This window comes from Suncus etruscus, chromosome 12, assembly GCF_024139225.1.
Source record: "Suncus etruscus isolate mSunEtr1 chromosome 12, mSunEtr1.pri.cur, whole genome shotgun sequence".
Taxonomy (NCBI): Eukaryota; Metazoa; Chordata; class Mammalia; order Eulipotyphla; family Soricidae; genus Suncus; species Suncus etruscus.
This window is the reverse complement of record NC_064859.1, coordinates 82571032-82597902: the sequence shown is the minus strand read 5'-3', so window position 1 is coordinate 82597902 and position 26871 is coordinate 82571032. Positions and strand designations below refer to the sequence as shown.

At 39.6% G+C, this 26871-nt stretch overlaps 1 protein-coding gene across 1 annotated transcript in view; it reads right to left on the bottom strand.

Annotated features, from left to right (window-relative positions):
* Nucleotides 1-26105, bottom strand: part of VSNL1 (visinin like 1) — a 64850-nt gene extending 38745 nt beyond the window's left edge. Inside the window, exon 1 of the mRNA XM_049784865.1 lies at nt 25915-26105. Coding sequence (XP_049640822.1) covers nt 25915-26076 — 162 coding nt within the window. The 5' untranslated portion in view covers nt 26077-26105. The remainder of the gene's footprint in view (nt 1-25914) is intronic.
* Between the last annotated feature and the right edge of the window lie 766 nt (nt 26106-26871).

The following is a 26871-nucleotide window of genomic DNA, read 5'->3' as shown; positions in this document are numbered from 1 at the left end:
ACAAACATGTAGCTCTCAACACTTCTAATATTAAACAATGATCCATGTTCATTCATTCCTTTACTTTTTTGAGGGGGAGGGTCACACACGGCAGCGCTCAGGGGTTACTCCTGACTATAGCTCAGAAATCGCCCCTGGCAGGCTCCGGGGACTATATGGATGCCGGAACTCGAACCACAGACCTTCTGCATGCAAGGCAAATGCCTTCCCTCCATGCTATCTCTCCGGCTCCTCCTTTACTTATTTTCTAACCAGATTTTTCCAGTTCAGGTCATGAGTGGCTAGAGTGTCTCCCAGTAACTCAGGGTTCAAGGTAGGACCCAACCTTGCACAGGAAACCCACCCATTGCAGAATCATACACACTTATTCCAACTAGAACAGAGAAACACACCAATGAATGGCACATGCACATCTCTAGGTTGGTAGAAGAATCCAGATTTCCTGGAAAACAAACCAAAATAAACCATGCAGAAGTGAGAATATGCAAACTCTGCATAGACGACATTCCTGGCCAAAACCGATTCTTTTTCATCAACATTATAATAAATCATCTTTATTTGAGGACCTTCTGTAGTTGCCATGCAGGGTCTATATTATGTTGACCTTGTCAAGTTTCCTTGCTTAAAGAGTAAATTTATTTTCCATTAGGTCATACCACCTACTGCTGCACCATAGTCAATTATTGGGTGTTTGGAGAAGTTCACTCTGCCCTTCCTCATCTTTGTGAGATCGCTGCAGAGAAGTTCAAAGATCTAGCAGCGCTGAGGGGGTGAGTCACACTAAGCCATCTCATAATACTTTATGATAAATAAATCGAAGCTTATCAATTAAATATGAGAGCCCTACAGGAGTCATCAAGAGGGCTGTGGTGCCCCTGGAGTTGTGAAGCAGTGTGTGGCTTGCTCTGAAATGATGTTCGCAGTAGGCGAATGCCTTGTTCCTTTCACCAGGACCTCCCAACTAGCATGTTATTGTCCCAGAGAATAGCTTGAGCACAAGGCAAGAGGTGAAATGTTGAACAAAGTCTTGGGGGAATATAAGCTGCCTATGTAAGTGAGTCATGAACTTGAACAGTGAGAAAGGGAAGTTCTCAGGCTCTTAGTAGCTAGTCTAACCCACCTTGCTATTTCTTTTCTTTTTTTTTTTTATTTGTTTTTCTTTGCTTTGAGGCCTCACCCACCAATGCTAGGGGTTACTCCTGGCTTTGAACTCAAGAATCACTTTTGGAGGGGCTCAGGGAAACATATCAGATACGTACTGAGGATTGATTCGACGTTTGCCTCATACAAAACAAGAACCTAACCCACTGTATCATCTCTCTGCCCCCCCCCCCGGCTTATTTTTTAAATTAAATTAAGAAAAAAAATTATTGAATCTCCATGAATTACAAGGTTACAAAGCTATTTAGGATTTAGTTGTAGGTATATCATGTTTCAACACCAATCCCTTCACCAGTGTCTACTTCCTTCCAGCAATGTGCCCAGTTTTCTTCTGGCCCCCAGTTGGAATTTATAGCTGTTTTTTTTTTTTTTTAATCTGAGGAACCCAGTCTCCTCCAGATTATCCACTCTCCACCACCATTTAGTACTTCCTTTCCCTGGCCTATCTCTACAACCTCCAACCCCAGGGAAGACCAATTCTCATAACCTTATTTCTTTTGCCTTTGGGCATTTCTATTTATTACTTTTTTACTGAAACAAGTTGACTTTTAGATCAGACATTAATGTTCTTAGCCCCAGACAATAGATAACTGAACTATAATTCATCTTGACAATCTTATTTCTTTATTTTTCATTTCTTTATGGGGGGAAATGGGTGGTATGACATAGTTTGGGCCCAAAAGAAATATAGCTGCTAAAGTAGTGTGGATCAGAGGCCCTTCTTAGGCATCTTTTGATTCCTTGAGCAAAAGGCACTGATGCAGTTACACCCTTTCCTTCTCTCTGACAGATTTGAATGGTGATGTGATGCTTGGAACTATAATATTAATCGCATAAGTATCTCAGAAGTCATGCTCTAACATTAAATAATTACCCATTTCCACACTTCTTTTTGTATGAGAAAAAGTGCTGTGTGTTTAAGATCCCATTGTTTGTTTGAATTTTTGGTTACTTGTAGTCAAATACCTGAGAGGTCTGATGCAAGGCAATATGATTGGTACTTTGTCTAGTTGGTAAAGGGGATATAAGAAAAGCTTTTGCTTCAAGAAGCTTAAAGTGAACACATATATATATATTTATATTTATATATATTTATATATATTTGGTTTTAGGGCTACACCCAGTGATACTCAGGAGTTACTCCTGGCTATGCACTCAGAAATTGCTTCCAGTTTGGGAGACCATAAGGGATGCTGGGGGGATTGAACTGCAGTCCATCCTAGGTCAGCCAAGTGCAAGGCAAAAGCCCTACTGCTGTGCCACGGCTCCAGTCCCATAAGACATATATTTTATGGAAATTTCTAAGCCACAAAGAAGTGGATAAAGTAAGAAGTGAAGTTGCAGCCTCTCACCAACACGACTTTATAAAGGTAAATACTATGAAGCAGAGGACTGTGGAGGAGAGAGATGGGTACAGGCCTTGTATGAAGAGGATTTGCACTATGGAACCCTAGAGTGAACTTGACTCTTTTCATAGAAACAAGAGGATTTCCCTCCTTTCTCCTTCCTTTTATTGCTGCCACTGTTACTCTCACTAGAGATAGTACACAATTGGTTGTGGTGTTTACCAAGTTGGTTTAGTGCTCCTCAAGTGCTTGCTGGGCCTTGTGCTCCCTAGCTCTGGTGCTTATATATCTTTAGTTGTAGTGCTCCTTGGAAATCACAGACTTCCCTTGCAGTGCTCACTCACACTTGATTATGCACCAGAGATCAAACACATGACTCTGGGGATGCCAGACAACAGAGCTGCTAGATTTTACTCAGTACACTGGGGACAGAACTCAGGCTTTTTTGCTTCCAGGCAGGCACTTTCAGTCACTGAACAATCCTCTGAGCCTCTCCAGGAAGTTTTATCAAGAGATGGAAGATAATGGGAACCACACTTAGGAAAGACAAAACTGACATGTATTCAGTCATCTAGAAATAGGGTATAAATAAAAGTTAGACAAAACCTACCTGAAAGGAAAATATAGAAGTTGAGACATTTTAGAAAGCTCTTGAATGTAAGGCACAATAATATTTTATTTAATTAAAACTCACTTTTTAAAATGCGAGATTATTCATGTTTTAAAAGGGAAGCAAGATAGTATTATTGAATGAAATTTATAGAAAATTATGAGGGGAAAGAAAGAGGAAGTGTCTGTTTAAGAGAGAACATAGATTTCTGCAGGGTGGAAAAGACAAGCTTTATAGACAAGCAAGTGAGATATAAAGGGAGAAGACAAATTAGGGAGGGCAAGTTGAGCTAATTTACATTTTAAGAATAAGGAAACAAAACCTCATTCAGAATTGGAATTTTATTCTAGCTAAATCCAAACCCTTTGGATCCTATTTCACCAATAAAGCTGGTTTGCACTTTTCAATGGATTGACCAATTATAGCTATCCCTTCTATTCAGGGTTAAAAAAAAAAAGAATTCTATAGACAGAAGGAAAAATGCAGCAAGTGTTCAGAAAGCTTCTTCCTGGTGGGGCCTATAGAGAAAACAAAGTTCTTTTGACCCACTCATGAGGTTTCAGTGCTCCCTTTTCTGCACTGCCTGAAGCTGAGAAGGAGAACAAAAGGACAAGGGTTTGGACTAAAAGGGGGCTGGAAAGGGAAAGCCAAAGGAAGTATATGCCCTATGGAGCCCTTCAAGCTGGCTTCCTACAGACTGCTATGCAAAACTCTTGGGAAAATGACAACTGGCAAAATTCACAGAAAGGGATAATTATGCTGTCAGAGCACTCTCTGGGCTGGGAAGATTTGCCAACAGGACTCATTGTGAATATGCAATTTACTGAACATTTTTAAGCTGATGTTTCCCCCAACTAGGACATCTGACAACAGGAAGCCTAATTTCTATGCCCTCTCTTTTGCTTTCACATAAGCAGAAATGAAGTGAAAGGCCCATATGACCTCACGTCCTCAGCTCTATCCAAAAAATATTTGCCCAGATTGATGCTGTGCTCTAATGCCTTCTCATCACAGTTTGGGGTGGGAGTTATTTCATTTCAGAAACCCAACTTTGGAACTATCTCTTCCAAGAATCCCTTTTTGGAAAACCTCCCCTCCACTATGTTCGCCCCACTTCTCTAAACTTTTGTGGGATCTCTTTGGAAAAGAGTTAATTATACTTATGTTTCTGTGGAATGAATGGATGATTAACTGATGGTGAAGAGTGACATCTTTTGCTTCTGAGCAACAGGATGTGTAAAGAGAGAAGGTAAACATTCAACTCCTGGACTAGCATCTTTTTTTAAATTTTATTGATTGATTTATTGGGTTTTGGGCCACACCTAGTGGTGCTCAGGGGTTACTTCTGGCTCTGCACTCAGATATAGCCCTTAGCAGGCTAGGTAACCATATGAGATGCCGGGAATCAAACCAGGTCCTCCCAGCTCGGCCACGTGCTTCTGCTGTATTATCTCTCTGGCTCTGGACTAGCATCTTACCTTTTCTTTCTTGTGGGGAAAAGATCCAAGTATTACAAGAAAGAGTCTAAGAGTATGATAACTACCAGTGCTGAAAGTAACCTCTGAGCACCACTGTATGTGGTCCAAAGTAAAAAAGTAGTATGCAATATCAACAGTGGGGTTCATCTTTCCTTAGAGTTAGTTGTCTGTTCTAAGGAGAAGAATCCTTTGTGGTAATTTAGTCATGATATAAAAATAAGTCCTGAGAAATGTTGAGTTTGAGGTCTCACGGAGTGTTAGTTAACAGAATGAACCTAGAACTCTTTTTGTTTGTTTGTTTTGTTGGGGGGACACACAAGGTAGCTATCAGGGATTATACTAGGCTCTGTGCTCAAAAATTCCTTCTGTCAAGCTTGGAGGAATCCTCTGGGATGCTGGGAATGGAATTTTGGTAGGCTGCGTGCAAGGCAAATGCCCTATACACTATGCTATCTGGTTGGGCCCAAGAATTAGAACTATTGTTTGCAAATATATAACTCAGAATACACTTGATATCTGGGATGCTTTTTTTTTAATATTATCCTGGGACATTACCAAAATTTGGCTACAAGGATTTCAGGGACAGAAACACATATGTAATTCCCGAATACATCCCAAAAGTTTCCTGTAGTATCCAATGTCTCTGTTTTCTATAAATCTTATTTTCTACCTCAGTTATTTTTTCTTTTTCTGTGCACTCACTAAGTAACTCTTACCAAGCTTGTACAAGTACAAGCTTGTACTTTCACAAAGCCATTTTTTCTTGTTTCTGTAAATAGGTTTTCCACAAACTTGGTACCTCAACATAAAAACTAAAGCAGAGTTGTTAGACACTGCTATTTCCACTGTTCTTTTTTAATTGAGGAAGCATTGGTTTACATGACTCAAACATCTGTGATCATGACACACCCGCCAAAGTCCATTGAACCTCTCTCCACTATTTTCTCACACTCTTCCCCTTTTGTAACTTCAGTTCTTTGGCCAGAATCCATGTATTTGCTTGGGTTATGCTTTATCTGCTACCTGCTGTGTTTCTTTATAAACTACCATATAAAGTAAAAGAAATGAAATCATCAGATCTTTCTCCTGACTTATTTCTTTTAGCATAATCCCTTCTAATTCTATCCATGTTGTCACAAAGGCAAGAATTCATCTTTCCTTAGAGTTGCCTGTCATTTATTATTATTACTATTATTATTAATATTGTATTAGTATCATTATAGTTGTTTGTCATTTAAACAAAATAACCAAAGCTCAGAAACTTCATATCATTTGTCTAAGGTTGCATAGTCAAAACTGGGAGATCCAAAGTTAATCCCTACCTCCATTCATTAGTTGTGTAACCTTAGGAACATTACTTTTTTCTTCTTATCAGTTGTTTCTTCCTTAAAATAATGTTCCTAGTCCCTAACACAGAAGTTGTATAACTTAAACAAATAGAAACACACAGCACTATATAAAAGATATCTAGCACATGTAATTGCTGTGTTTATGATGTTGTTATTAATGATGTTGACAATGATTCAATAATATGGCCTCTAGAGGAAATGTTTCTCTCATAGCATTTACTTGATACACGGTGGCAATTCCCCACCTTTTCCTTCTTCTTTGTCTTTCTGAAAGCAACCATCAAGAACAGAAGAAAAATGTTATAACTGCTTAGGTTTTGGAACAAGAAATATTTTCATGTTCTCCAGGAAAAAGGAGCCAAAACTGGCACTACTAGATCAAAGAAAACAGAGTTCAGGGTCTTGAGTTATGTCCTTTGCCTGGCCAGAGTTCAGAGGAAGGTTTCTTAGAAACACAGAGTAGAAATGAAGACCCAAGGCCTTGTCACCCGGATGCTTTCAGCCCCATATCACTGACACGCTGCACTCCAACGCCATGTTCCTGATCTGTAGCTGAGCTGTTGTGATAAAGGACTGACTAATGGGCAGCAAAGGGAACATCTTGCCAACGTGCTTGTTTCCATTAGATTATGGAAGTATTTTTAGTATAGCTGAGAAATATCTAGGATCTTTTTCTACATTAGGATTGTGTGGACTAAGACTAGAAAGAAATCAATCTTAGCAAAAAAAAAAATATTTTCACAAAGGCTTCCTGTTGCCAGGATCTTTCTTTTCATTGTTATCTGACTCACTATTATTGAGACGTGGTTCAACAGTTATTTCTTTCATCAAGTCTCCTAGAACTTCTTCCCAGAACTAACTACTTTCTGTGGCATCTTGTACATTGTTTATCCCATTTTATCATCACAGATTTACTTGATTGCTTTCTTCATTGATATGGTTCCTTGAGTACAGGGATATGGTCATTGGTTCATTTCAGGATATTCCCACCTAGGACTTTTGAGTAGAATGCTGTTAATAAGGGGAGGGATGGATGCATGAAATACAAAGAACAAGCCATCATTCAGTGTGGTTTAGTACGTGGTGTGAAAGCAGTTTCTATTTCTCAGGATCTTTCACCACTTGTTAGGTGTATCCTCTTCAAGTAATGTTACATTTACCTCATGCCACTTAAGTGCTGCTTCTCTTTTGTTGTGAGCAAATCAATCCATCTTCTGCCAAAGTCATGCCAGGAGAGAACAAAAACACTCATTGTGGACCCTCAATTCAGCAGTACATGCCCACAGAGATGTTCCTTGGGAGGGAAGTTTTGGAGAACAAGCCGAGAAAGAAAATAGTGATAAGAAATCTTATACTAATGCTAGACAAGTTTCTTGGGCTTATAAAAGAAACCCTACTGCCTGAAGTTCATGAGGGGATCAATTTGTGGGACGGTGGACCTTTCAGGACTCAATACATAAGACAGAGTGAAGTTCTGAGGAGGGTCAGGTAACCCAGCACCAAGCACTATTGATAAAGCAGATAACATGCAAAGAGATGTTCATTCTGTGGGCTAGAAACTCAAGTATAAACAGCCGCCAATTTTTCCTACCTAAAGAAAGGTAAATGAGAGGATGGCAGAAAAGAGTCTTTTTGGAAACCATTCACTACATCCTATCTAGTCTTCTCTTCTACAAAATCAATTTTTAGTGGGGTAGCTGGCCATCCACAATGAAGACTACAAGACTTGTAAAATTAAGTTCTGGATAGGAACTGAGGTGATGTCTGTGACTGCTGGGACTTGTTCTTAAAAAGGCGGGCCTATTCTTCTCCAAATGTTTTCTACCTACGGACTGTAATGCAACACTGCCATGAACCACTGGAGGTCATGTGAATCAGAGTAGTGCCCTGGGAAGGAGTCCAGACAGAAAGGGGACCAAGTCTCTAAGGCCTGTCACAGAGATCTCCAAGCCAATTTTAACTGTCTCTGGGAGAAAAATTAGCTTTGGTTAGGTGGATTTACTATGATGCTCTTAAATTAAGTGGTGATTTTATCCTAAATAAGGTGTCAGCATAAATGTGCATATGTGTGTGTGTGTGTGTGTGTTAGATATTATGCATACTCAGCAGAATCTTCACACATAGCAGTTATACATTCAATGGGATTTTGGTCCTTCAAGAAAGCATTGATTATTGACTATTTGAAATATATATGTATATATAATATATAATCTTCCTAGCAGCAAAACAACAGGAAAATGTTATTATCTTTAAAATCTTAAAAGGAGGAGATGGAGTGATAGTACAATAGGTAGGGTGTTTGCTTTCTATGTGGCTAACCCACAATTAATTCTCAGTACCCCATAAAGTTCCCCCAAGACTATAAGTAGTAATACCTGAATACAGAATCAGGAGTAAGCCCTGAGTACCACTGGGTGTGACCTTAAAACCAAAAGTAAGTAAATAATTAAAAAATAATAAAATATTAAAAGGAAATGATAGGACAGATGTTCTGGGATATGATCATTCTTGCCTGGTAAATATTGTACATATTATAATAATTCTCTGTTGGTAGACTCCTGTTACCTATTTTTCTTTTCCTTTCTTCCTTCCTTCCTTCCTTCCTTCCTTCCTTCCTTCCTTCCTTCCTTCCTTTCTTCCTTTCTTCCTTCCTTCCTTCCTTCCTTCCTTCCTTCCTTCCTTCCTTCCTTCCTTCCTTCCTTCCTTCCTTCCTTCCTTCCTTCCTTCCTTCCTTCCTTCCTTCCTTTCTTTCTTTCTTCCTTTCCTTCCTTCCTTCCTTCCTTCCTTCCTTCCTTCCTTCCTTCCTTCCTTCCTTCCTTCCTTCCTTCCTTCCTTCCTTCCTTCCTTCCTTCCTTCCTTCCTTCCTTCCTTCCTTCCTTCTTTCTTCTTCTTTCTTTCTTTCTTTCTTTCTTTCTTTCTTTCTTTCTTTCTTTCTTTCTTTCTTTCTTTCTTTCTTTCTTTCTTTCTTTCTTTCTTTCTTTCTTTCTTTCTTTCTTTCTTTCTTTCTTTCTTTCTTTCTTTCTTTCTTTCTTTCTTTCTTTCTTTCTTTTCTTTCTTTCTTTCTTCCTTTCTTTTCCTTCCTTCCTTCCTTCTGTCCCTCCCTCCCTCTCTTCCTTCCTTCCTTCCTTCCCTCCCTCCCTGCCCTCCCTCACTCACTCTCTCCTTCCCTCCCTCCCTCCCTCCCTTCCTTCCTCCCTCCTTCCCTCCTTCCCTCCTTCCCTTCCTTCCTTCCTTCCTTCCTTCCTTCCTTCCTTCCTTCCTTCCTTCCTTCCTTCCTTCCTTCCTTCCTTCCTTCCTTCCTTCCTTCCTTCCTTCCTTCCTTCCTTCCTTCCTTCCTTCCTTCCTTCCTTCCTTCCTTCCTTCCTTCCTTTCTTTCTTTCTTGTTTTTGGGCCACACCCGGTGACGCTCAGGGGTTACTCCTGGCTATGCGCTCAGAAGTCGCTCCTGGCTTGGGGGACCATATGGGACGCCGGGGGATCGAACCGCGGTCCGTCTCCTAGGCTAGCGCAGGTAAGGCAGGCACCTTACCTCGAGCGCCACCGCCCGGCCCTCTTTCTTTCTTTCTTCTTTCTTTCTTTCTTTCTTTCTTTCTTTCTTTCTTTCTTTCTTTCTTTCTTTCTTTCTTTCTTTCTTTCTTTCTTTCTTTCTTTCTTTCTTTCTTTCTTTCTTTCTTTCTTTCTTTCTTTCTTTCTTTCTTTCTTTCTTCCTTCCTTCCTTCCTTCCTTCCTTCCTTCCTTCCTTCCTTCCTTCCTTCCTTCCTTCCTTCCTTCCTTCCTTCCTTCCTTCCTTCCTTCCTTCCTTCCTTCCTTCCTTCCTTCCTTCTTCTTTCTTTCTTTCTTTCTTTCTTTCTTTCTTTCTTCCTTTCCTTCCTTCCTTCCTTCCTTCCTCCCTCCTTCCCTCCTTCCTTCCTTCCTTCCTTCCTTCCTTCCTTCCTTCCTTCCTTCCTTCCTTCCTTCCTTCCTTCCTTCCTTCCTTCCTTCCTTCCTTCCTTCCTTCTCTTACTTTTTCTCTTTCTCTCTCCCTCTCTCCTTTCTTTTCTTCCTTCTTTCTTTCTTTTTGAACCATACAGGGTACTGAAGATTGAACCCACGTAAACTGTGTTCAAGGGAACCACCCTACCCACTAGTTTTTTTTTTTTTTTTAACCAATCAGGACACTGTGAATTATTTCTAAAGGAGCCTGATCTAGGTGTCTAATACTGCACACTTTCCAATGCTCTCATTAGGTTCTTATATCGAAGGCTGGACTGACAAGGGGCCCAACTCCTTTCATCCTGAGCCTTGGGACCGCCTTGACTCTTCCGAGTTGGTCTTGTGTTATGTAATATCTCCCAAAGCCCGCTGGAGTCTCCTCTAGTGAGTTACCCTGGCAACCCAGCTGTGTCATCTTAAAAGATGTATTCAGGCACCAGCTTCTGAGTCTGGAAGAGATTTGACTGGGGCCGAACCTTGAAGCCACAACATGTTAGCTCGAACACGATGTCATCATTTATCATTCTACTGGTAGACATGCCACCTTTTTTTTTTTACAAGAACACAGATAAAAATAAGTCCTACCTTGAGATTTACTTAGAAAGCACACACTGCTCTCTATTTTCAGAGATCATCTATGTCTTTCATAGTCTGCCTTTATTTCTTCTGAAAGAATATCCTTTCAGTGATCATAGTTTCTTTTCTTGACTGTCTCATTACAAACTCAAATACAAGCAATCTAATTTTCAAATCAACAAATAGTTTTTTTCCATATTCAACATCTCAAGTTTTACATTTTAGCCTCTCATTTCCTCTTTGGGAAAATAGTATTTAAGGAACTTCATTGACTACTCTCTTTTGTTGGAAATAGTCTTACATATTCATAAGAAAATTAGCTAGCCACTTGACTCTGGGGAGGATGTTATGTTAGTCTGCTCCATTGCATTTTGTTTATTTAAATATCCCATATTTTTTTTAGAAAACAATCTCTTCATTTTGCATCTCTGTGATACACTTTTATTCTGGACAACAAACCCAAACTGTTTTGTTTTTCTTTACTTTTCACCCTGAACTTAAATAGTGCTTCAAGTCAGAGTCTTTTCTTTATTTTTTTGAGTTTGTTCTATCAATCAACTAAAGTATGCTATTGGGTATTGGGTTTACAAAAATTAGTGAGGTTCAGTCCTTGTCCTTATGGATAGCTGGACAGAAATGTCTAGCAGAGATATAATGATAGCTCCACTTGTATCCTAGAATCTTGGCATTGGTAGAAAGCTTCAGACATCATATTGTACTTTCATCTTACAGAGAAAGACACTTAGGCCATTTCTTCATCTCCTACCTCTTACTTTCTATCACTCACCCCCCCCCATTTCTTTTGCTAGGCTAAACTAAACTTTTTCATATCTATGCAAAAAGGACTTCACTCCCTTCTTTGTTTTTGTACCATATTTCATGTATTTTCATATCTCCAGAACAAAGTAGGAGGTTGAACTTAAAAAAAATTGTTTCATATGGTCTCACATATGTTGTGGGAAGGAGGTATGGCAGAAATTATTGACCCCTTCAGAAACTTGAGTCCTTATGACTCAGAGGTTTTAACCTGGCCAGCTTGTTAGCAGCAGGTCCTGAGCCTCAGTCACATTCTTCTTTCATTAATTAGGTTGCTTTTTTTGGAAAGGAAGAAAGGACCAACCAACTGTGATTGAAACCACTAAAGCTAATTTATCCCACACAACTCATGTCCAGATACTGTTTCACATGTTAAATTATATAGCTTAGGTATATCACCAAGGTCTAGGGTTCTTTCTATCTTTCCACTCTGTCATGTTAACTTGGAATTACTACTACCATTCATCACTGAAATTTAGCTCAGGTGTCACTTCCAGTTACCACAAAGACCAGCATGCTTGTCTTTTTATGAACACAGCAAAACTTATTCAGAGCTAGTGCCAGTTGCCCAACAAGACTTTTCTCAGATGCCTTTTGCCCAGAATTGAGTTGGATGGCCATGCCCACTCCCAATGTAGACTAGGAAAACATGCACCTAACTTATTAACCTTTACAGTGGAAGGCAGAGGATAGAAAAAAAGGACTGAAGAGAGATGAATGGCAATTATACCTGACATTGCATTTAGTCAAATCACCTACAGGAAGAGAAGTCTAGCTCAGCTTCCAACCCACCACCAGGAGGATTCACTGCACTATAATTGGCACAGAGTCCTTCTTCCCTGCCCTTTCCATACAGGAACAGTGGTTTGGTTCACTCCTCTCCTGGACTGTCCATGGCGTGGTTGCTAGGAAAGGTTAGACACAATCAAAGGCCATGCTTGCCCACCTACCAAGGGAGGTACAGTCCCTGGAACAGCTGCTAGCTCAAGGTTAATGTTCCTGGTGATTCCAGGGACAGTTCCCTGGAACAGATGGTAACACAAGTCCAGAAGGAACTTGTGGCACTGGGAGGCCAGCTTTTTCGCCCCAATGCTCTTGTCACTAGTTTCCTGGTCCCCATAATAAAGACAGTGACCTTGAGCATTAATTGAGCACCTTTATCTTCTAACACATGTAAAGTCACTATGTAGAATTATTTAACAGCTGAGCAGCTAGAGATATGGGAGGTGGCAGGCCCTGCCCAGGAATTCACAGCTTTAAAGGTGCAGTCTGGATTCCAAGCAGAGTGTCTGGCTCCAGGAATGCTCTTTCCACAAAAGCAACTGCCTTTTTGGTGAGTCCTTAACACACAGTCAAAGTCACTGTCTGCATCTCCGACATAAGGATCCAAATTACTTTACCACACCTCTGCGTGCCTTTCCTTATAAAACATATGCACAAAACATAGGGCAACATCCAGCCTCCATGTTCCCCCTGAAAACATTGTCAACTCCACTCTACAACAGCCCATTTCTGTTTCACTTGGAAACCCCTCCCCTCAATGGAGTTTGGTTCTTTAATTCAGGGAGTTTGGTTCTTTTTTTTTTTTTTTTTTTTTTTTTTTTATCAAAAAAGTGATATGAGGAGTTGGTGAAATAGCTCAATCGGGATATCATTAGTCTGAAGATCTAAAGATCCCTGGTTCTATCCCAGGTTTCAGCAGTTTTGATTATGCAGCAATTGATCCAGTACAAAAAGTGTTCACAAAAAAGTGATATGGGGTTTAATTTCTATAGTAGCCAGGCCAGACTGGTGTTTATATTCAGTGTCTTTATCCTGAGAAACCTTATGCATCCCCCTCATTCGTTTTTTGATCATTTGTTTATTTGTTTATGGGTCACACCCGGTGGTGCTCAGGGGTTACTCCTGGCTCTGTGCTCAGAAATCGCTCCTGGCAAGCTCGAGGGACCACATGGAATGCCAGGAATCAAACCAGGGCCATCCTGTGTTGGCTGAGTGCAAGTCAAATGCCTTACTGCTGTGCTATTGCTCCAGCCCCCACCTTATTCTTGATCAGTTAAATCACCGGCTTCCCTCTGCAGAGCATTTGAAAGGCCTGAGCAATGCCTGTTCCCTGAGCAAGTATGGGACTCATATCATGCAGGTTCCAGTTGGAAGCTGGATCAGGATAGCAGATTTGGACTAGCTTTGGGATCTTGTGCTGGTTATCACCAAGGCAGGGAAAAGATGGAGACAGGTTGCCTGGGCAGAAGGAAAATTCCAAAATGCTTCTCAGCAGAGTCCCAACATTTCCAAAGCCGAGCCTTACTTGGTTCCTGCATGCTACCTTTTCTGTAGAAGAAAGGTTTTCATATTTCTTAAAAAAAAAATTAAAGGTGTAACAGTCCCCAAATGAAGTCATTTATGCAAAGCCCCATGCAGAATTAAAATTAAAACCTAATTGCAATTTTGACTTCTCCTTATTCATTGTTTAATTTATTCTGACAACTTTAATTATTAACATTTTGTTTATTTGGGGTGGGGCACACCTGGCAACACTTAGGGCTTGCTCTGGCTTTGTGCACAGGCATCACTCCTGGCAGGGATTGAGGGACCATATGTGGTACCAAGGATAAGACCCAAATCAAGTGTGTACAAGGCAAATGCCCTACCTTCTGTATTATTGTTTGGCACCTAAAGTGAAATTTTATCCAATCAATCTTGGTTAGCTCTGCTGAGGTTAGACTCTTCAAGCCTTCCCCAAAGGCATAATGACTTCAATTAAAATAATCTTTGTTAATTATCACATTCTACTCTTTTTTGGATTATAAAAAAATTGCCAATACAATTTCTCTCAGTGTCTTTCTACTTAATATAAGGAGAACTATCTAATTCAAAGATTCAGTAATTACGGGTGCCAAATTAGATCACATTTTAACATCCTTTTGTGTAAGTCCTACCTGGAACATCAGCCCCTAGCTTGGCAGGCCCTCACACTTGGCTCATTTTTTTCCCCTTTACTGAGCTTTCATAGCTCTCCAGACCCTTAGTTATAGAATTGTCTCTGCTCATGGCTGCACAGAAGGCCTATCTTTTCCAGAAAACATTGCACCTTCATGGGTGTCCTAACTGTCAATCATCCAGTGCCTAATTAAAGTACATATAAGGTACAGACAATCACAAAGGAGGTGAATAACTCGGTCAACTTTGACTCAAAGTCAGTCACTTGAGGGCACTCTGTGAACTCCTGTAGCTTCACTCATTGACTTCTGAGAACATTTACAAGGGAGTGAAAAAAATTCTCTTAGTTCTAGGGAGAATGAGATAGCATAGTGGGTAAGGCACTTACACTGCATGCAGCTAATTCAGTTCCCTATATAGAATCTGCACCCCATATAGTCCCCTGAACCTGCTCACCAAGTGAACCCTGAGTACAGAGCCAGAAGTACCCCTGAATACAAACAAATGTGGTCCCCAAACTTAGATGAATAAAAATTTTAAAATATCTCTTATTTTTGACACTGTCAGTTCTGTCAGTATAAGATGAACTCTAAACCAGCCACCAGAATTTCTTTGTTTATATAAAGCATCCTGACAGGAATTAATCTGTTTGCCTTGTCCACAAGTCTTAGCACTTCTCACCTTTTCTAACATCCAGTACCTGCCCTGATCCATGTCTCCAACCTCACTTGAGCTCTAAATATTTCTTTGTTCATCTGATGTTGACTGCTCTTTTCCACACCATGTCCCAGTATCCCTGCCCATGGGTTGTTTCTTGAGTTGATTTTCCTCTTAAGAATAATCTTTGAAGCTGTTAATACTCCCTAATACATTTCAAGGTATCTCAAAATTTTTGGTGAGAATATTTCAACAGAAAAACTTCATTAATCTAGAATATATGCAAAGTATCAAGGCAAATATCATGCTTGAAATTACATTTAAGATATCTATTAAGAAATATTCTATGAGGCTAGAAGCCCTTGACAGGAATGAAGAGTATGATCCAAACTCTGCATCCTCCATAGCTCTTGGCTATAGACCTTTAGAGATGTCACTTGGTAATGCTTGTTGAAGGTAGATAGTTGATGATGGTTATCTCTAGATTCATGAAAACATAGCTAAAGGGACCTTAGAGTTTTGTTTTCATTAGAAGTTGAGCTTATTTTGTAGACCTGATCTATGGCTACTTTCCCCTGGCTGCAAGGACTGCATTTCATCTGTAAGAGCTTAACATGTGATGCATTTCACATCACTCAAGACACAAGGTGACATCTCATTTTCTATCCCCCCCCCTTTTTTTTTTGGATTTTTTGGGCCACACCCTGCTGCACTCAGGGTTTACTCCTGGCTCTGCACTCAGAAATTGCTCCTGGCAGGCTCGAGGGACCATATGGAATGCCTGGATTTGAACCTCTGTTGGTCCTGGATCCGCCGCTTGCAAGGCAAACAACGCCCTACTGCTGTGCTATCTCTCCAGCCTTCATTTTATATAACTATCCAAAAGCAAGCAATGGCACAAAAAAAATTATTCAAGTGGAAACACATATTATCAGGAGAACAGTGAACGTTCTTTTGTCAATCAATGGCCCATAGGGTGAGTAGAAAACTCTTCCCTAAGTGGGTCAATGGTATCATATTCAAGTCCATGCCACTCTGTCAAAGGATCAGAAAGGTTCAATGATGTAATCAGTTTTACTCTTAACAAGCTGGTTATGATTTTGCATTTTCTTTTTTATTTTTTTGGTTTTGGGACACACCCATTTGACGCTCAGGGGTTACTCCTGGCTATGTGCTCAGAAATCGCTCCTAGCTTGGGGGACCATATGGGACGCCGGGAGATCGAACCGCGGTTCTTCCTACGCTAGCGCTTGCAAGGCACACACCTTACCTCTAGCGCCACCTTCCGGGCCCCGATTTTGCATTTTCATGCCATATCCTATAATATAGATGAACTATTTCTTCCTTCTTGGCTCTATTTCCAATCAGAAAATAGATTTTTTTGTTAACAATTAGCTGCAGAGAATAGCTAACAGGAGAGGAGATCTTTTAGACTTAGAACTTTATAATCAGGCTAGAGCTGAGGTAGATCCTCTTGAATGTTAATTAAAAAATTAAAAAGTAGCTCTGTTGGGGCCAGAGTGATAGCACAGCATTAGGGAATTCGCCTTGCATGTGACTGACCTGGGACCCACCCTAGCTCTTTGAGCTTGCCGGAAGTGATTTCTGAGAGCAGAGCCAGGAGTAACTCCCCAAGCGCCACTAGGTGTGGTTCCAAAGCAAACAAACAAACAAACAAACAAAAACAACAAAAGCAGCTCTGTTTTCTTTAGACTCCCTTTTTCCAGAGACTTTCAGCTAACTCCACTATAAATGCATATGAGCAGGTGAGTGGACTAAAAGTTTTCTCTTTGCCAACCTTATTCTGAGGTCAGGATGGTGTGGTATCATCTAAGAGCATTCCTGAGGATATCTAGGCTCCAATGAGCATTGATATCTTTCTGGCTGACATGTGGCCTATCAGAGGAAAGCAAATCCCAAAGTGTGGAATACATCCAAATTAATTTCACACCTTTTGTGACAGAAGAAGGTCATCACTTCCACCTCTCTGGAATAAATGGTCTTCTCTCTAATGGATAGCTCTTCTCTCAGATAATCTCATCCTAATGAAATGCTCAGGAGCTTCACATAAAACCTTGCATTCTCAGTGTCATAATTCTGTCATCTCTTCCTCAAGATTTCAGGCTACAGATCTTGTTTTCCACATTAATTCAAGTTGGAGTGCAGCTTCGATCATGTTGGCAAACATTCCAAATGGAAATGAATTCCCAGGTTCTCACTAAAAATTGCAACATCCTCACCAGCCCAATCTGGATGACATTTTGGATCTTATGTAATGTCTGGTTTCCTAAGGAATTAAAAGGTTTCTTTATATAGCTCTGCCCAACAAATTTTTAATAAGGCCTATTTCTAATTAGCTCTTATGAACAAGCCAAATCTGATTCCTGATTACTGATCATCCCCAAATTTTTCTTGAAGCCAAAAATTTTATTTTCAAAATTGATTTAAAACACAGGTTCAGAAGCTATCTTTCACTTTTATTTTGATAAAATATCTGATGGGGGAGCCTGTCCCTAAAGACATAGCCCAAGAGTGGGCAGTTAGACTTTTGGATGCACTTTCACTCCTATTTCCATGCTTAGTAACAAGACACTGCTCAGCCTTACCCAAGCAAGATGATTTGTTGTTTGTAAGCACTTTGGTGTTCTTTACCATTACATCTCTACAACTGACTATGACTTAAGTTGAGCCAGATATTGTTTTCATGTGACAGATGAGGAAACAGAGCCAAAGTGGTTCTGTGATTTATTTAACAAACCATCAAGCATAAGGTGAGCCTAAGCTGACATGGCTAATATATAGTAGATCCAGGTCTATACACAACCTTTTGATGAAACCATACATTATGATATTTAAATATTTATGGGTATTCAGACACAATATCTACAAGTATAAGTTCGAGAGAGTACAAAATATCTCTATTTAGAAGTTAAGAAAAGCTTGCAAAACTGTGTTGAAAACTAGTGTCCTCATTTTAATGAGGGGCAAAATGGTAAGATCAGAGAGATAGAAGGTGTGCTTCTGACTTTGAGAATCAAAGATAAAAAGGAAATTTATCCCAACGAGAGCTTTGAGTTGGCCCTGAAAAAATAACTGGGAGTGAAGCAATAAGAGAGCATCTCATGAATTCTCACTTGACAATGCAAGAAACTCCAAGAAGCTTATTCCTGAATATGATTCAAAGCATAGAGTAAGCACAGAATGGTAGAGAAATGCTGCTAGTAAGGTTGTCTAGATATGGTTTTCTGCTTGGTTTCCCACAGTCTCAGCTGTTTTCATGTCTTCTATTCCTGGTTGCTATGGCTTGAAGTGAGAGAAATGTTACCTTCAAAGTCTGGTTCCTAATACATAGTGAGAATGAAGTGTATTTGTGGACAGACTGTGACAGTTTAGAATGATAAAGGAAGATGAAAGACAAGGGATAGGCAAGATGGTATCATGGAAGGAAGCTTATGTAGGAGGCCTGGTAAGTACCAACTTTTATCTATACAGGATGTTTTCTAGATTCTCTCTAATAGGGTTTGATTTATTTTGCTTCAGTTATCATTAATTTCCTTTGTGTGTGTGTGTGTGTGTGTGTGTGTGTGTGTGTGTGTGTGTGTGTGTGTAGTTTTTGGGCCACACCCAGTGAATCTCAGGGGTTACTCCTGGCTAAACAGAAATTGCCCTGGCTTGGGGGGGGCATATGGGATGCTGGGGGATGAAACATTGGTCCATCCTAAACTAGAATGTGCAAGGCAAACACCTTACGCCCTGCACCACCACTCTGGCCCCATTCATTTCAATTTGTTTCAACTTAATATCACTCTGGTAGGCTTCCTTCCATCACTACACAGAAGGGTTTTCAGATACAAGAGTCATTTTTTAAATTCATGTTTAGGATTCTAGTTAGTGAAATTTTTGAGTTTCCAAACAAAACTCATTCCTCATATTCAAAACATCCTTCTTTTGAGAATCAGTTTCAATAATAATTTTATACCAGACTCATTCGGCCAATAGGTCCTTCTTTGTTTTTCATGATTTTAATCACAATTGTCCTTATATTAGTTGTAAATATCCATCCATCTATCCATCCATCCATCCATCCATTCATCCATCATCCATCTACCCTACCCTTAAAATACTTTCTTAATGGCACCACAGCATAACAATCTATGTAGAGGCCTATGATACTTTTTTCTGAAGTGCCAATCAGAATCACCATCACATCTGGAACATAGAATAGTTGGAAAAACAAATGGAAAGCAGTATTGCATCTTAATCCACTGGCTCATTCCCATCATTTTTAAAGGGTTCTAGACAAAATACTATTGAATTAACAAGCTCTGAGTGAATTAAAGAAATATTTCAGACAAACTAAAGACAAATTCAACAATGTAGAAGTTAGAAATTATTCTTATTTTGTGATTTCACTTTGTACTAGTAGAATCTACATGAAAGTTTGATACTTTGGAGGGCAATTTTCCTACATTATTCTTAGTGTCAGTGACAATCCAATAGTGTCTGCTGTCATAGTTATTTGAAGTATTGTTAATTAATCATATTTATTTAATTAAATATCACTATAAACTTAAAATATTCTATTCTATTATAATATCTATTTTTGCTTGTTTTGGGGCCAACCCTGCAGTGCTCAGGGCTTATTCCTGGCTCTGCACTCAGGGATCACTAATGATAGGACTCAGGGGACGAATGGTGTTGGGTATTGAATCTGGTATGACTATGTGCAAGTCAGCTCCCTATATGTTGCATTTTCTCTTCAGCTCCAAAATAATCTGATGGTGACCCAGATGGGACTTGAACCACAATTCCCAGCTTTGAATTCTGATGCCTTACCCATATGTTCACTAGAATATCTTTTTGTTGCTGTTGTTGTTTTGGGCCACACTAGGTGACACTCAGCGTTTATTCCTGACTATGCGCTCAGAAATCGCTTCTGGCTTGGGGGACCATATGAGATGCTGGGGGTTTGAACCGCAGCCCATCCTAGGCTAGCGTGTGCAAGGCAGATGCCTTACTGCTTTGGCCCTAGAATATCTTTATCATAATATTTTAGGTGCCCTGATTCTATGATATAGCTCATTTATTTTTAATACACATTTTTATAACTGTATCGAGAGAATTTTTATGTGTAGACTTGTGTTTCTAGTGCTCGAGAGCTATGAAATTTTTTATTGAATATGGCCCATCAGTCCGTTTTGTTATAAAATAAACATGGGTTGTGATGTGAAAAGTTTGTACAAAATTGATGTTGTTCCAACTCCTGCAAGATCTGAACTTACTAAGGTCAATAAGCTAGCCAGTCTCTGTCTCACGGAAACTTCAAAGGAAATGTGTACTAAATGAATGAGAGAAGACATAAACAAACTTACTTTCTGAAAAATACATAAGCAAGATATGCATTTTCTAATAATATAAACATTCTTCTACATTCTACCAATTGAAAGAACATTGTCTGACTTGATTGTTATATTTTTGTTATAAGAAAATAAGGCTAGCTATAAAATAAAGAAAATAAGGCTTACTAAAATTTAAAGTGGTAAATCAGAGAGAACCTAATGGAACTCTAGGAACCTTCTACATGTCTTAGGTGTACCTCCTTATGGTATAACTGAGATTTACCTCATATGAGAAGAAAATTTGGTGCAATGTCTTTTACTTGGAGGAGTAATCAAGGATCAAGAGAATGGTGTTATACTCCAACAGAGAACTCTAAGAACTTATATTTTTTTAATTAGAAAAATGAAAAGTAGTGGGGACTGAGTCCCTGGAGATGTGAAGAACAAACATTGGGATTGAACAAAAAAGGGCTTGAAGGCCACATTTCTTTGGTTATGACAGCAGGAAACCAGGATAGTCACAGAACTTATGTTTAAGAACTTATGTTGAGGGGCCGGAGCAGTGGCACAAGTGGTAAGGCATCTACCTTGCCTGTGCTAGCCTAGGACGAACGGCAGTTCTATTCCCCTGGCGTCCCATATGGTCCCCCAAGCCAGGAGTGATTTCTGAGCAAATAGCCAGAGTAACCCTTGAGCATCACCAGTGTGGCCCAAAACAAACAAACAACAAACAAACAAAAGAACTTATGATGAGAATATGAGAATGAGGACAAGTATAACTTTGTGATGGGTCCAGCTATGATTACTGCTCCTCTATGTACAGATAACACTCCTTATATAGGACACATCTTGCTGTTGAATCTCAATGAGCCTCTTCTCTCTTCTGTAGGTCATTCTAGGTTGCCATTGGCTTTGTATTAGAATCTATTTTCCACTTTGATTCTCTGGGAACAAATAGGGAGATCATCTACAAGTCACAATGACAAAAACAACTTGCTAGCCATTGAAATCATTTTTATTTTCCATCATTCCTTTGAGACTCTACCATTGAGCTGGCAGGAAGGGTTTAGTATTTCCATCTTCTAGGGTTTGAAATCAAGATTCAGAGAGAAATAGGTTTAGAAAATGTAATACAGCTAGAATTGAATCTCAAGGTCTGCCCATCTCCAGATCATATGGTATTTTAAAACTAATCCTTTAACTGTCTTTTCACCTCAACCTGAACTTATCCCAATGGTCCTTATAGAAACAATCCTGAAAGTCAAACTCCATTACTTCAAATAACCAAATCTATTTAAGGTTTCTCAAGACAGGTACATTAGCTTGGTTTCTTTGGTTCTGATGTCATAGCAAGGAAAAGAAATTGGAATGGAGTCAGCTTTCTGATGAAGAGGAGTGGGAAAGGGAAATGTCTTTCTTTATGCTGTGACTTCCAGGGGGTTAGTTTTCTTTTAAAATGGTGGGTGCTTTTCAGAAAATAGAGTTAAAATCACAAACTCACAATCTTTATTTGTGATCTCGACAATCACTCTGATTATTGGAACCAGAAAATTCTCCTGGGGAAAAATCAGGGACTAGGCTGTTGGGTTCCCAAATGTAAAAGCTCCCTTCCCATCGTCTCAGCAGAGAGCCCTGGTGAGCATGATGAAACCTTGGTCACATATTCTTCTCTTCGCCATGGCCACCCTTGTGTGTGGGAGTGCCTAAGTGAAAGCCTCTTAAGATTACAGAGTGATCTGATTTTGCCCTGATACATTTGTGCAGGAGAAATTGTTTACTTAGGCTCCTCGACAAAGCCCCACAGATGGGGTGGCTTAAACAATAAAAGTGGATTTCCTCACAGCTCTGAAGGGTGAACATTTAAGATCAAGGTATTGACAGATCTGGCTGCTTCTGAGGTCTTTCTCTTTTCTTTATAACTCATCACCTCCCTGAATCCTGTGTGGGTCTTTCCTCTGTGCATACCTGTGTCCTAAATTCTAAATTCTCTCCAGTAAGACCATAGAAAGAAGGCTACAGGCCTTCTCTCACTTTAACTTAACCATTTCTTCAAATGCCCTATTTCCAGACACACACTCTTATTCTGAGGGCCTGGAGATAGAGAGCTACAAGGTACAAAGTTGGGTATAGGGGTTCTTGAGGGACAGGGACACAATGAAGTCTATTACAGCATGAAGAAACTAAAACGACTACTTGGAGAAATTCGTTTTCTGAGAAGTTAAGAAAAAATGAGAAAGAAAGAGTAGCTTAAAAGACTAGAACATATGCCTGACATTCACATAGCCCTGGATTTGATTCCCAGCATCACATGGCATTTGAGTAAAAATAAATGTAGTTCTAGTGACCCCTGAGCACTGCTAGGGAGTCTCCAAAACAAAAACAAAAATCAAAAGCAAAGAGAAAAGTTCATCTTTTCATCACTGCATTAATTGTGGTATTTTAATATCTCACTTAGAAATGAAATGCTTTTATTTTCTCTCTTGCCTCTGCTAAGTCTTTATGTCATTCTGCCTTCTACTACTATTAGCTGTATCTCCTAATTCGCCCTGAGATATCAGGAGGCAGTAGGATTATCTTTCAGCCATTGCTACAGGCCTACACGACAGGGCTTCCTCTAAAAGATATACAGCCAGCGAAGAATATAATTCACTTAACAGACATTTCCTGGTGTTAGTCCAGGGCAGGGTCTGGGCTAGCCTTCAGCTCTTGCAATGATAAAAGGGAGGGGAGTGTGATTTCAAGGACTAAGGACTGAAACCTGGATCACACAAAGCTGGAGTACATTCAGATATGCCTTCAGCAGCTGTGTGGTAGAGAAGAGTCCCAGGATCCCTCTGAGAGGCAGGGCTGCAGGCAGCAGAATGAATTCAGGCATGTTCCTGCCTCAATTCTTTTGGGGGGATGCTGGGAAAAATCTCCTTTTGTGGCAGCTCAGAACGAAACATTACTCAACATAGACTTGATGAAGGAAATATTTCATGTTTGGACACAATGGCTTCTAAAGTCAGGGCTCTGTGGCTTGGCCTGGCAAGACCTTTGTCTTTCTTTTAGCTTCTCCCCACTTCCATCAGAATTGGGTCTGGAGCAGCCAGATGATTCTCCTGGAACCCAAAATGGGTCAGGCTGACAAGAGCCTGTGAGGGTGACCAGACAGACAGGGTGACAAAGGGCACAGGGCACCAGAGGGCTTTACTAACTCAGCAAGAATCTGGGCTGTCTCTGCATCCACATGGGCACAGGAATGGCTAGAAAAGTCCTTTTACTTTGGCTCAATATTCACACTTTTCAACAACATGAAAAGATGATTTTTCTTGTCAGTCCCTCTCCTGGGCCTTATTACATAAACCACATCTCTCACAGTTCTTCTCAATTCTAGCCCATCATAAATGTCCTTTTATTCCCCCTGGCTGAGTCCTTTTATCCTTCCTCTACCCCCTTATTCTGTCCTTAGATAATTCTGGAAGAAGTAATTGTGTGGGGTTTTGGACTATTCGATGCAAGAGCATAAGGTGACTTAACTATGATTGTCTAGAGACCACCAAGAATCCAAGCCCAATCCTAAGAGACATGCTTTTTATTTTCTGGAACAAACAGATCCCCTCTAGGGTCTAGAGGAGATACAAATATTACTGAGATGTGTTTCATGTTTATATGATTCTTGTCACCCTCCTCTTATTCAGGGCTGAATACTTCCAGTAGATAAATAAAAGATTGCATATTTTGCTATTTCTTCAAAGGTAAAATCCTTCACATTTTGAGAAAATAGTGTGGAAAATGGTACGTAGATCTGTCTTAAACACAGAATGACAGCTCTCGTACCCTTTGGTGATAGAAAAGTGGCTTTGTCAAATCTCATTTGTCTATACTCTCCTTGGGGTTCAATGTGAGGACACTTTTGAGGGTAGCTTCTGGGAATAGAAGGAGACTAAAAGATGTGGCTTTGTAAACAATGAAGAATGATCTAATGAACCCAGAAAATGTGTCCCATCACACTTCTCTGCAAGCACAATTTATGTAGATTGAATAATAAATACATTTCTCAGGAGTTTTCAATAAAAGATCTGTCTCTTTCTCTACATGCTAGTACCTTTATACCCAGATATTCTTAGGAATATCATCTTCATTTCATTGCATGACTATATGCTTTTTTTAAGAATTGTATGTGTGGTATCTTTCTACACAACTTTAAGGGGATTGTTTTGTCTCTATCAATGGGTCCCTCTGTGCTCAGCCTTGGCTTAATCATAAGTATAGGTCACTCATCAGTGACAATGTAGAGTTAGTGGACTTTAATAATACATTTAACATCTGAAAACTCATCATCAACTGACAATCTCTCTCTAGCTAGGCACTCGTTTTCCCACCCAAATCTTTGCCACTGGATATAATCCTCAGTGTGTATGGCTGCCTTCCTTTCCTTTATATAAGATTTTATCACCTGGGTGTGTAGTCCTAGAAAACATTTATTTGCATTTAATTCAGGATATTTTGAGATTCACTTTTTGCACTTAAAGTTGTAATGTTGTAGCAGTTCAATTGTTTAAATTCCTGTGTGAATATCCCACAGTTATTTTCCATTCTCCTTTGCATGAGCATTTGGGTTGTTTCCCAGCTTTGCTATTCGTGAGCTGCCTGGCTCTGGGCACTCTGATGCATGTTGCTTCTTGTAGAGGTGTAAAGATGGAATTGTAGGAGCCAGCCTGCATGAAATAGTCAACTTTAGCAGATAATGATAATGCATAATATTTTATGGAAGCATTACCCACATACATAAATGCATGTGGATGGTTCCTGTTGTCAGTCTGAGCTTTGTGACATATGCTACACTCAAATGATGAAACAATTTTTTCTTTTTGTTGCTTCAGTCAGAAACATTGAAAGACAACTAATGTTTTTCTTCTGGTAACCTAAAATTATACAAGGATATGCAAAATGGAGAGTTTTAGGTCATCCAAATTTAGCAGCAATATTGCTGATAGAGTAAGACAAACTGAACAATCAATACACCAGAGTAGAAACTTTACCATGAATGGAATAGTTTTATCTAATGTTCAGGGAATAATTAGTTTCTCAACAGTACCTGTGCTGAATTAAGGGTCCATGTTATAAATTTCAGACCTGATGTAGACCAGATCATCCTACCTTCTATATGTGCTGCTGTGGAAATCTGAGTTTTCTCTTCATCTGCAAATAAGTGACTTCTTCGAGTGAAAAAGACCTTCCATATATTTTTTAATTAAATTTGTAGAAGTGCAGATACAGTCCTAACAATGGTATCATAAGCAGCCTGTCAGTAATCATTAGCAAACACTGTTAATCTTACTGCTTCTTAAACTATAGTCAATGTTTGCCTTGGACATTATTATTTTTGCTCAGAAAGTTTCTATTTATCTGTATAACAAAATATACCCACAGTGATAACATAGTCAGTAGGGTTTTTGCTTTGCATGTAGCTGACTTCACTTTGATCCCTGGCGTCCCATACCGTTCCCTGAGCGCCATTAGGAGTAATTCCTGAATGCAGAGACAGGAGTAACCCCTAAGCATTGCCCAGTAGGACCACAAAACAAAAGAAATATAGCCTCTTATGTTATAATTCTATGTGAATGTACATTTGCAAAAGACAATGTATTCTGGTTTGAAGAAAAAGGAAAATGAAAGGCAATTTACCTTCACATAGAGTTGCTGAAATTCTTCTAGATTCAGTCTCCCGCTTGGACAGTCCTTGAGAAAACCTTTGTACCACTGTTTGAGCTCATGCTCATTGAATTCTGTGCTCTTTACAAGGTCCTCCATCACTTCCGGGGCCAGTTTGCTATTTTGTTTCCCCATTCTGTCTAAAGAAAAACAAAATCATGGCAATTAGTGTCTGAACTATGATCATTTCAAACTTGATTAGCAGTCAAACTTGTGTTCTAAGCAGTCCCTTGGTGGGAGGGAAAAACCCCTCAATTCCTGATCAAAGCCTATGCAAGAGGTTTCCTTCTAAAAAGAAGTGGAGCAGAAAGACCCCTGACAGTTCAAAACGCTGTGAAGCTTGTACTTCTACATTCTGTGTCATCTTTCACCTGACATCAACTCCCAAATGGAAAGACAACTGTCCATGTTTTTGTGCTCTTCATATTAAATATGTTGAAAGCTATTTATTTTGTCCTTATATCAATTACAATTTTCCTTCCATTGGTTACAATTCCTTAGTATTTGCTTCTTGAGTGCCTGAGTCAAATAATTGTTTGCATGATTAGTTTTGTTTGGAGACCATACCTAGCTGTCTTAGGGCTTATACCTTGTTCTGTACCCAGAGCACTTCTGGTGGTGCCTAGATCCTCTGTGTGCAAGGAAAGAAAGCAGCACCTTACCAGCTGTACTATCTCTTCAGCCCAATTTACAGAGCAATCGACAAAAGAAATATATAATCAAATGATTATAAAGTGACTTGAAAATTCGATGAACAATGATAAGAAGCATCAGTTGGTCTAGTTCTACAAATTCCAAGTAAAAATGACTAATTTTTAGTCACTTTTCAGAGACATTCTACAGAGTTATTTGCGTCAGAGCCAGAATATTCTTGATAGATTTTTTGAGATAACAGTTGAAGAATTTGTTATAACTCAAGTTGTTATTATT